Raw genomic sequence first — 11,001 nt, 5'->3', positions numbered from 1 at the left:
CTGGGCCACCTCCCTCAACAAGGGCCCTACACTTGAGCCAAAGACCTGCCCCACAGCCTCCAGCCAAGGCCACATGCCTCTGGTGACTACTGCCTGAAGCCCCAAAGCCCACCAGTTCTAGCCAGATTCTTCTTACCCACAAGGCCAAATAGAAAGCCAGAGTCTTAGGAGTCCCCTGTGCAGGGTGGCTTGGCCTTGAAAGCCAGACCTGGGCTCTAACCCGACCCCTAACCCCACAGTGTGCCTGACCCTAAGTCAGCCGTCAAACACTGGGTCTCACTAGCCTTTCCCAGGTCCCGATTTAGAACAAGCACAGAGCACACCAACACTGGGAAATTTGAGGCCCAAACAACTGTATTTGTACATCAACTTTGGCTCCCCAGCTGCCTTGCCCCCCAAGAGGGCAGCAGAGGCCAGCTAGAGCCAGTAAGCTATCCTGTCCCTACCCCAGACTGACACATGCCCTCCCAGGTGGAGTCAGGCCCCAGGTGACCCTGCAGGCGTATGAGGCTGGCTTCCATCCTCATCTTCAGACCTCGGCCAGGCCAGGACACACAGTTGGGGAGTGGAGTCCGGTGCCATCCCCAGGCTGGGCAAAGGGCCTGGGGTGGGGCAGGTTTCCAAGAGGGATCCCAAGACCCATTTGCCAGCTGTGGAGCACTGCCCACACAGCAAAGGGCGGCACAGCAGGGCACACAATCTCAGCAGACACCCAGTAGGGGCCTTTTAAGGTGCCCTGTGTGCTGGGCGGGCCTTGAATTCACTCAGACAGGCAGAGGGCAGCTATCTGAACCCAAGGAGGGAAACCACAGAACAGAATGGCAAGACCAGCTCCAGCCAGGCCTCCCGGGGCCCCGACAACACTGGCTGAGTGTGAGCGTGTGAATGGGGTGGGCGGAAGGGTGGGGCTGGCTGGCCTCCTCTAGTGGACTCTGGTCTGCTTCCCTGCTGGCGGGCAAGAGGCGAGTTAGAGCCTCGCAGCCTTGGCAAAGCCAACTCTGTTGTTGTCACGGTCAAACACAGTGTAGTAGAGACCGATGAAGACATCACCCAGGATCCAGAGAGGCCCGCTAGGTGGGGGTATGTCCATCCCCATGAAGCCACTCAGGCAGATGGTCTTCCCACCTTGAACTACCTGTAAGGGCAGAATGGTTGGATGTGGTCTTGTGGCATCCACCCCACCTGGGGTGTCAGGGGTCTGACACTGCCACGCCCAGACCCACTCACCTTAAGTACATAGTCTTCTGGGGACAGGTCATAGTTTTTGCCTCCTAACTTCAGGGAGACAGAGGGCAGGCTGGGCAACTTCTCGCAGGGGATTATGTACTGAGAGGCACAAGAGAAGAACGGGGCATTGGGGGTGTGGCCTCAGGAACCCTTCTGCCCTCTGGTCATCCCACCCAGGCTTGAGGCTTACCTCGCCTTGGATCAGAGGCACGGCTCCGATGGCCTTCTGCAGCTCTTTCACCTCATCCACAGGGCCCACGAGGAGGGACGTCCCCGTGTCCACGATGGCCTCACAGCCTCCCTTGCACAGGGTCAGCCCATTGGCCACGTCCAACCTGGGGGCAGGAGCGTGTAAGTCTCCTTGCTTGTGTTTCCCCAATGCCACCCAAAGTGTACAGGACCCTGGGTGGTCTGAGGTGATGAAATGAGGTGATTCACGTGACACAGGGGGCTCGCAGGACCCCAGCGTGCCACACACACAACATTCCCCCCAGCAATGCCCACAACTCACTGGTCCATGTGCACCTGCCAGTAGGCCATGCGGGTGACATTCACGTAGGACAGGTCTCCTTTGTAGTACTTAGAGTCAGTGCCACCCAACATCAGCTCACCTCCGGGCTGCCCACTGGGGTCCCTGGGAAAAGAAGGGGTCAGGCTCTGCTTACCAGCGCAGGAGAGTATTCAGAAGGCCAGTGGTCGAAGGCAGGGGTAAGTGGGGCAAACAAGACTTCCCTGAGGAGGGACCCTTACATTGTATGGAATAGCAGCTCTGCCTAGCCTTGAGTTGTTCCACTTTATTTTTGGTCTTTTTGAGACAGGGTCTCCCTGTAACACCAGCTGGTCAGGAAATTCACTATGTAAACCAGGCTGGCCTCGAACTCAGAGATCCACCTGCCTCTGCCTCCCAGGTGCTGGGACTAAAGGTGTGCGCCACCATGCCTGGATGACTTATTCCATTTTATAAAGCAACAGCCTCGGCTTGAGTTACTCCATTTTGAGTGTAAGCGCCAAGAAAAAAATGACTACATCTTCTTTACACAAGTAAACAGCCACCATCCACCAGCACTCTGGGAGGCACAAACTGATGACTTACCTGTACCAGTAAATAACCTGAAAATGTTATCCAACCACACCCAAAATACAGATGCACATTTATCTGTCACACCAGAAGGAACCTTCTAACCTAGGACTATTAAAAGAGTACCCCCAAGACAACATGGAAGGCATGTTGACCAGTCACTCAGCACAAACCTGGCCTGGGAGAAATGCCCCAGCAAAGGGTCCTTGCCTCTGTTGCTGGGTTCAAACACATTGTCCAGCCCCTGAACTCAGTCCACTTCAAACTAACCCTTGAACATGCCTGCCACCCAGACCCGCATCTGACATCTCTGCACCTGTGGTTCATAAGACTTCTGTTGAACCTTTCTTAGCCATTCTGTACCCTGTATGCATAAACAGTACTGTGTGAAGGGTGTGTTAGTATTTGTAATTAGACTGGAATAAAGGAGGTTGGAGAGATGGCTCAGCAGCTAGAGTGTGTACTGTTCTTGCAGAGGGCCGGAGTTCAGTTCCCAGCCCCTTCATGTGGTGGCTCACAACAGCCTATAATTAACTCCAGCTCCAGGGTATCCCAAGTTCTCTTCCGGCCTCCATGGGCAACGGCACTCACCCGTACATTCTGACACACGAATATAATAATGGAAGAAAAGACTGGAATAAAATAATCTGTGGGGCCAAAGGCTGGCTGTCAAGTGAAACTGAGGCAGACTTAGATGGTGGACTTGGGGAGACCCAGAGGAAGGTGGAGCCTTTCTCCTCAGGGCGGAGGTAGGGTGGGGTGTAATCCTAGCCCAGTTATGTGTAATCTGTTAGGCTGCGAGGTGCAGCAGTTCTCCTGTGCAGAGGAGGTGGCAGGGTGTGTTCAAGGCCAGCCATGACGGCCCAGGTTACAGCTGGGAAGCAAGGGGCAGGAGTCAAAGGACAGCTCTCTCCCCGGGAAAACTCAAGGCAGGCCTTAGGAGGAAGCCAGGGCCAGAGTCCTGAGAAGCTGAGCTGGCTCCACCCTCGGCCAGTGCAGTGGCTGTGTTAAGAATGCTCTGTATCCACAAACTCACAGCTCCTCCCCCAAACCGTTCTCTCAACTCCCTCCATCTTTAATCTCCTGCTGTCTCACGCCCACCAGTGTCCTCCAGCAGAACACAGGCAGGTGGTTCAAGCCACAGTGTCGTGGTTCTCAAACAATCTACAAGTAAGAGCTTGCTACCTCCAACCAGAGCAGGAGGGTGTGAGTTCCCGACCTAGCCAGGACTCAGCCTGGGGCACAGTCCACCTAGGACCCACAGCTCTCATTTCAGGATCTGCCACCCTGCCAGGAATCCCCACCCACCCTCTTGACCCGTCCTATATTCAGAAGCCCTGAGGCTCATGCTGTGCACATACCCAGGGCTCCGCCCCGCCTGGTTCTGGCCTGCCATCACCTCTGAAACCCAGGTGTAGAAACATAATGGGTGCAGGATCTGCCTTCTCTCTCCTTGGAGTCTGAGTGTCAGTCCCTCACACCACTGTGTTCACACCTGCCTGCATGGCAGCCATACCTGTGGGTCTCCAGCCTGGGACCTCGCTGAGTGAGCGTCCTGGGGCCCAGCTTACCATTTCAGCTACTCGGATCCTAGAAGGGAGCCAGAGGCCAACAGGTATGCGGTAATCCAGGCTCCCCCACTCCTAACACACTGTGAGTCAGGGGAAGTGAGCAGTCTCCAGCCTGGGACCTAGACAACCAGTGGGTACTCTCCTGCTATGGGGACCAGACTTTCCTGTCCCTGTATCCAGGGGTCCTGGCTGGGTGAACCCATCCATTCATCTACACCCTTGCCTCTAGGCAGCAGAGGGACATTCAAGCAAGATTCTGGGCTGGCACTGGGCCAGTGACCCGAAGTCAAGGGTCAGAGGTCAGGCCTGGAGCCAGAGTTTGGAGCGGGCGGGCATGTGACTTCATCCTGGCTAAGGTGGGTATGTAAATGAGCCCTACAAAAGGAATGTGCAGCCATTAGCAGAGTGGGAGGGAGGCCACCTCCCACCACTCCGTTCACATCCTGCCCTCAACCAGGGGCTCAACCCAGCCAGTGAAACCCTCCCAACACCAGGCCTGGCCTGTCTAAGCAGGACTGTTGCACAGGTAGGCCTGCAGGAGATGAGAAATTGGGGCCGGAGGCTCCTTGCAGGGTCCCTTGTGTGTTTGGGGTGGGGGTTCATTTGTGCTGTGGGGGAATCTCTGCTCTCCAACAGGAAGGTCCCCAGCTCTCCCTCAGGGAGATCCCCCAGAGGCCACTCCCTATGTAGAACTCCAAGCTCTCAGTCCTCCCCTGTGGCCATTTTACCCTGCCATCCAGGGTTAATCTCCCTATAAGGAAGCCTCCAGCAGCCCCTCCTCTAGGGGCCTGTCACAGATCAGGGCTCACAGCCATGTCTCCTCTGGCTACACATCAACCTTTCCCAATACCCAGGATCCACTGCGACACTGGCCAGCCTGGCCTCAGGAGGGAGACAGAGGCCAGGACTCCATGACCTAGGCCTCCAGAGTCTTCTGGCTACAGACCCTGGTACGTGGCTTTTACTCCCAGGTAACTATCTGTTAGTACTCCAGTCCACAGATGCCCTAAGGTCAGAGGTCTGGTGCCCTGGGCAAGCCTGGAGCACGGACTAGGGCTCTAAGTTCTATCCCCATCCCTCCAGCTGAGCTCAGGGGAGAGCGAGGACCACGCCTTTCCAGCCACACCTGTTCAGGTAGAAGGAGAAGATATTCTTGTCCACCAGCTTCTGTTGCATCAGGTTGTCAAAGACTGGAACCACGTTGTTGACAGAGATGCGGGGGTAGGCCATGCCCAGGATGCCGTCAAACCTGGCTGCGATGAATGTGATGCCAGGCTGCTTGGTGGCCTCTCCAAAGGTCTGTTTCTCCACCTTGATTCCAGACATCTCTGGCTTACATGGCACCTACAGGCCAGGACACACGTTACAGTTGACACTCCTTCTCAGGACAGTCATACAGAGGGAGGCTGGACATGGCCACACAGCTAGGGACAAGGATGTGGTGTGCAGGAGTGGGGTGATACCCACCCTCCAGAGCTTATGAGGACCTTGTGTTAACCAGAGCGGGGAAGGAGAAAGGGCTGAGAGGTAGGCTCACATCCCACTTCATTCACACCCCTCCACATCTCCACCCACTGGGCCAATTTTGCTCTTGCCCTTGGGCCTGGGGACAAGCTGAGCCTGCAGCCAGCCTGAGCTGGTTTGGAAACCCACAACTGCCACACACCCCCTGCCCACCAGCTGCCTGCCCTGCCCAGCTCAGGCTACAGATGGCAAGAGCCAGAGCCAGAGCAGGAAGTGGGAAGAGATAACTGCGGAGGCCGAGGCAGGTTGGGTAACATCCTGTTCAATGAGGGGCCCCAGAGAAGCACCCCAAGGAGCCTCTAGCAGACAGGGTACAGGAAGCAGGCAGAGACACTATATGACTGGATGGCCATGGCGGCCACTGAGCGGAAACAGAGGCAGACCTGCGAAGTAAGGACACCATGAGAACAAAGGCCCTGGTAGCAGAGGCACGAGGTGTTAACCCTCACCCTAGAGGTCAGATGAGCACTCCCAGCCTCAACCAGCCTCAACCAGCCCCAACCAGGGGGGACCAGTGGGCAGGGTCTGCCAGTTCCTGCCCCTTTCTGGCAGGAGAGACTTGCTCCAGCCCCTGTGGCCTGTCTGAATGCTAACTCAGGGGTGGTAAATGGCCTCTCCTGGGGGAAGACCCTCCAGTCAACAGGCAGGAGTCTGGTCTGGGCTCTCTCCCTCTCCAGGCTCCGCACAGAAGCTTCTCCAGCACTGAACAGGGTTCTCCAACCTAATTCAAACCTTAAGAAGCTTTGGGGACCTCTCCAATCTCCAGGCCTGGTCCCCTGGTCCAGATCCTGCTCCACTCAAAACTTGCTGCTGGTACCTCAAATCCAAATCATCCAACACAGAACTCAATTCTTCCAAGCCGGTGTCCCCCAAACCAGCAGGCCAGCAGCTGCCCAGAGTGGCAGTTCTCTCATTGGCCAGGGCTCCATGGCCCAGTTTGGCCTCTCCTGTACACTCTTCCAACCCTGGGGTCTCCTGGTTGTCCCTCCAGCCTGCACACGACTGTCTGCTCTCATGGCCTTCTACTTCCTTCCTCACCACTAAGGTCCTTTGCTAACGTGGTATCCAGGCAGACCCTCCCTCTCACTCAGTGCCATGGCTGTCCAAATTCAGCAGCCCTCCTGGACAGCTAGGGTTAGGTTAGTGCCACTGTGCCCTCTCCTCGGTTGTAGATGCCATGGAGACCCCCAGCACCAGGACAGGCCCCAGGGACTCACCGACACAGTGTCCTGGCTCAGGTACCCAGAGAGGCTACCGGAGCCATAATGAATGTCGAAGGATGTGCCATTTTTCACAAAGGTGCTGGACTTGCCACTGTTGTACTTGTGATGGATCCCTGTGGGAGGGAGAGTGGGGCTGTGAGCTTACTGTTCAATGCCATAGCCTCTGGTCTCCCCGGTGTGCTGTGGGCTGGTGGTCCAGGCTGCCTCCCCAACATGAGCTCTGGCCATGACACATGCCCACACACCGAGGACCCTCTAGACAATGTGCCGTATACCCAGAGCTTTTGGCCCCAGAGGCAGCCCAGCCCTCAGCTTGCGCCATCCTTGGTAAGCAAGATTCCCAGCCACAGTGAGAGGGCTGCAGCCAGTGAGAGCCGTCTCACCCAGACAGCGGACCACCTAGGGACAGAACAAAGGATCCAGCCAGGCCTATTGGATGTGGTAGACAGGTGGGAAAGAGTTACCTAAGAGGCATCCTACATCTGGGCACCTATAAGTCTCTAGCCCACACTGCCTCCAAACAGTCCCCTCTGATACAATCCCCAGTAAGGCTGAACTAGGAGAAAGAGAAAGGACTCCAGTTCCCCAGAGGGACGGAGATCAACACTGGCTGCAGGGCCTGTCTCCGCCACTGAGATGGCTGAGAGCACAGACAGATACCATAGAGCCGGGCACCTCAAAGAGCTCAAGGCCCTTGGTTTCCTCTCTAGGCCCTTGGCAGGGGTGCTGGGGCAGAGACCAGCAGGGACACTCACAGCAGGCTATATCCAGCATCTTGCAATGGATGGAGGGGACCCAGAGGTTGGAGGAGCCGGTGTCAAAGACGACTGTGAAACACTGTGGGGGGGTCCCAATGCCGATCTCGCCATAGTACTGGGCCTGGTGGAGGAAGGATGTCCATCACGACGGTTGGAGGTGCCATCTCCCCATGTGGCTGACAAGGGAACAAAGCCTGAAAGGCCTGGGGTCCAGGCCACAGCTACCACATCTACCCCCACCTTCTGGGCCTGCATGTGTACAGGAGCTCCCAAAGTCTCCAAAAGTAAAGTGGACCTAGGATCCCAGAACTGAGCCCCGAGCCTCAGGCGTGTGGGGTTTCTGGACCCCTTGTACCTAATGCAGTATGGGACTCGGGAAGGACGGGGTCAGTGGAAGGTAAGGTCAGTGGTCAGGACAAGCCTGTCCCTCTGTAAGCCCAGGTGTGGGAAAGATCAGCCAAGTAGGGCCCTGTGCTGCTCAGGGGGAACTCAGCTCCCCGGTGTGCACCTGCTCCATGGGGCTCAGTCTGAAGACTGTCTTGCTGAATAAATAATGGGAAAAGCCAAACCTGGAGGCAACCAGCCCAGGGCCCAGCAGTCACTGCCTCACAGCAGGGAACCTGTCCTCGGTTCCCCATCTGTTTACCCACTGTAGAGGCTGCCAAGGTTGCCAGCTCTGGGGGGCCAGGCAGGCACAGAGGGGCCCCACAACCCTCTTGAAGGGAAGCCCAGCTGTCAACTATCTTGGAGGATAGAGGTCATTGGTCACCTAGAACCTGTCTGCCAAGAAAGGAGCCTAGGTCACTAGGGTTACAGAACACAGTATCTAGTACCATTTAGCTCCAGGGAGCAGTAGCTCCTGACTCCTGACCCAACAGAAGTGGGGGTGGGGGGGGTGGGGGGGTGCCATGACTCAGCAAACCCAGGGGAACCAAGAACTGGTCAGCTGAACAAAACAAGCCACCCCCTCCCCCTAGTCAGTCACATGCCTAGCTCTGGAGCTTCCCGACAAGGCTAGAGCTTGGGTCAGACAGACAGCACAATCAGCTCCACCCAGTGGATCACAAAGCCCAGGCAAGCGCAGCAATGAGTTCTCCCTCAGGGCCTGTTTCCCCTTAAAGGACAGTACGCTGCTGAGCCAGACCTGTAATCCCAAGGGCTCAGGAGGCTGAGGTAGGTGGATTGCAAATTCAAGACCCAGTCTGCACAACTTAGAGACCTGATCTCAAAATAAAAAGCAAAGAGAGCTGTGCACCTGTGTGATGGTGTACACTTGTTTTTTTTTTTTTAAGACAGGGTCTCCCTGTAGACCCAACAGGCCTAGAATTCACTATGTAGACCCGACTGGCCTTGAACTCCACCTGCCTCCACCACCACACCCAGGAGGTGGTGCAGGCCATGCAGACCTTTAATTCCAGCACCCGGGAGGCAGAGGCAAGCAGAGCTCTGTGAGTTAGAGGCCAGTGTGGTCTACATAGTTAGAGGCCAATCAGGGTTACACAGAAACTCTGTCTCAAAAAAGAGAAAATAAAACAAGGATGGAGAGGGATAGTCTCAGTGGCGGGGTGCCTGTCCAGCACACACAAGGCCCTACTAAGTTCAATCCCCAGAACTGGGATTTTAAAAGTAGGGGGAACTGCTGATCCTGGGGAAGATGACACAGGACCACTCCAGGCCTTCCACAGGACAGGTACAGATAGATGCTCCAGTCAGTTACACCCAGACAAGCCTAGGAACCTCTCCCTTGGGTCCCCACCCCTCAGCTCTGAGGCAGGTTCAAGCCAGACTTGATTCTAGGCTCCTCTGGGCCCCATGGGACAGTTCTGAGCATTAGAACTAGACACCAGAACCAGCTCCCAGCTGATGATCAGTTAGTACTCAAGACCCACCGAGAGGAAGGGGAGGGCAGGACTAGGGATGTAGCTCAGTGACAGAGATCTCCAGTATCAAGGCAAGGGTGAGGGTTCTAGGATGGTAGAGGCAGGCCCAGCTGAGCATGAGCACCTGATCCCACAGAGCAAGCCCCACCCACCTCACCCCTTCCCTGAGCAGCCCAGCCCACACTCACATCCATGTAGTTCTTGAGTATCTCTGGTACAGGCCCCTTGGTCTCAGCAGGTGCTGACATGGAGTACTTGGTTATGGGGCCCTTAAGGATCAGGTCTTCCACAGGGCCGCCCACCTCCGTCATGGTTCGGCGGATGGATGTGAACTTGTGCAAGGGTATTCTGTCAAGACAGAGATCTCTCAGTCAGAGCTCTCCTTCCATCTCTCACCCCAGGCAGGGCCAGGGCAGCCTTCCTGCTTCAGAAATGACTGCTGGCCAGTAGGTGCCCCTCAGGGACTCCAGGGCACTATGCCCACTTAGGTGCTCTCAGGCATTGTCAAACTGGGCTATAAGAAACTGCAGCCCAAAAACCACAACCCTAGCTGCCCACCAGTTTGGCCAAGGACACACCAGATGACAACCCAGGTCCCGGTCACAGGAGGCTCCAACTCGCCTCATCCCTGGTGCCCAAGCATAGGCCAATGTGTCTCCCCTTCCCCTCACCAGCCACACCCCAGCCAGGCCATTCTCAGTCACTCCAAAGGTGCAAATCAAAAAACCAATTCTCCCTGTTCACTGACTCTAGACTCGGGATAGTAGCCACTGGGTTCTTTTCAGGGTGTGGCTGGCTACCCGTGGCCCCTGCCCTGACTGCATCCCCTGCCCGGGGTGAACTCCCGGTATGTGGGCCCTGTTACAAGAGGCGAGGCAGAAGGCACAGGTGCATCCAGCCCAAGGTGCAAGTGAGGCTTTGGGGGCAAACCACTGTACCAGGCCGCTGGTCACATCTGCTCCCACCTGAACTCCACACTGAAATGGTCCCCCACAAACCTGGTGGGGACAGTTGTGTCTGACCTCCCTGGAGCCTCTCCTCACCCCTCTACCACCACCTTGCTCCTGTCTGGTAAACACTTGGATGAAACTTCCCTGCCCAGGGATTTTAATCCAAGGTCACAGCTCTCCTTTCCCTAGAGAGGGGAAGCTTGAGGGCAGGGCGTGCAAGACCTGCTCAGGCTCAGGCCTAGGCCACTCCCTACAGTGGCTCCACTGAGGCTATTCACCCTTGGGGCCCACAGCTATAGCCCTGGTGCCAGCCGGCCCAGCCAGCTCCAAAGATGGCCTCATCCATCTGCTACAAACAGCAGCCCCACCACAGAGTGGGAAAACACAGAGGCCACCACCAACGCCCCACCTGGCACAGAGGCCAAGTCCCTAGGCCTACGCAGGACCTAGTCCTCAGTGGGCCAGATCTGGTCCTCAGGGTGATCAGCAGGACCACTCCTCTTCCATGATCCCTTCCCTCTGAGACTTGTCTCGCGGTAAGGAGAGGGGCACTGTCTATACAGGACAAGTGGGAATATCCCTGGAGTAAACTTCCAAGGCCATGCGCCAGTGCGCAACTGGAAAACGGGTCCCCCCAAAAGGAAAAGGTCGTTCTGGCTAGGTCCTAGGGCGGAGGGGACCCTGGGCAACCCCTGTGCCCCGAGACTGCCCCCACCCCCGGCCTGGGGCAGTGAACGCACAGGTGGAGTCCAGCACCCGGGAGCGCACCAGCAGGCTGCACGGGCAGGGC

At 56.6% G+C, this 11,001-nt stretch overlaps 1 protein-coding gene across 1 annotated transcript in view; it reads right to left on the bottom strand.

Moving 5' to 3' along the window:
- Positions 1–336: 336 nt before the first annotated feature.
- The window catches only part of Ctsd (cathepsin D), an 11,025-nt gene continuing 360 nt past the window's right edge, over positions 337–11,001 (bottom strand). The window contains exons 2-9 of the mRNA XM_008839228.3: positions 9,450–9,609; positions 7,379–7,502; positions 6,618–6,736; positions 5,003–5,220; positions 1,739–1,861; positions 1,418–1,562; positions 1,228–1,326; positions 337–1,135 (exon numbers count right to left, since the gene is read on the bottom strand). Coding sequence (XP_008837450.1) covers positions 968–1,135; positions 1,228–1,326; positions 1,418–1,562; positions 1,739–1,861; positions 5,003–5,220; positions 6,618–6,736; positions 7,379–7,502; positions 9,450–9,609 — 1,156 coding nt within the window. The 3' untranslated portion in view covers positions 337–967. The remainder of the gene's footprint in view (positions 1,136–1,227; positions 1,327–1,417; positions 1,563–1,738; positions 1,862–5,002; positions 5,221–6,617; positions 6,737–7,378; positions 7,503–9,449; positions 9,610–11,001) is intronic.

This window comes from Nannospalax galili, unplaced genomic scaffold (assembly GCF_000622305.1).
Source record: "Nannospalax galili isolate Female #2095 unplaced genomic scaffold, S.galili_v1.0 scaffold1639, whole genome shotgun sequence".
Taxonomy (NCBI): Eukaryota; Metazoa; Chordata; class Mammalia; order Rodentia; family Spalacidae; genus Nannospalax; species Nannospalax galili.
The sequence above is the reverse complement of the archived record's forward strand: the minus strand, read 5'-3'. Positions and strand labels throughout refer to the sequence as shown.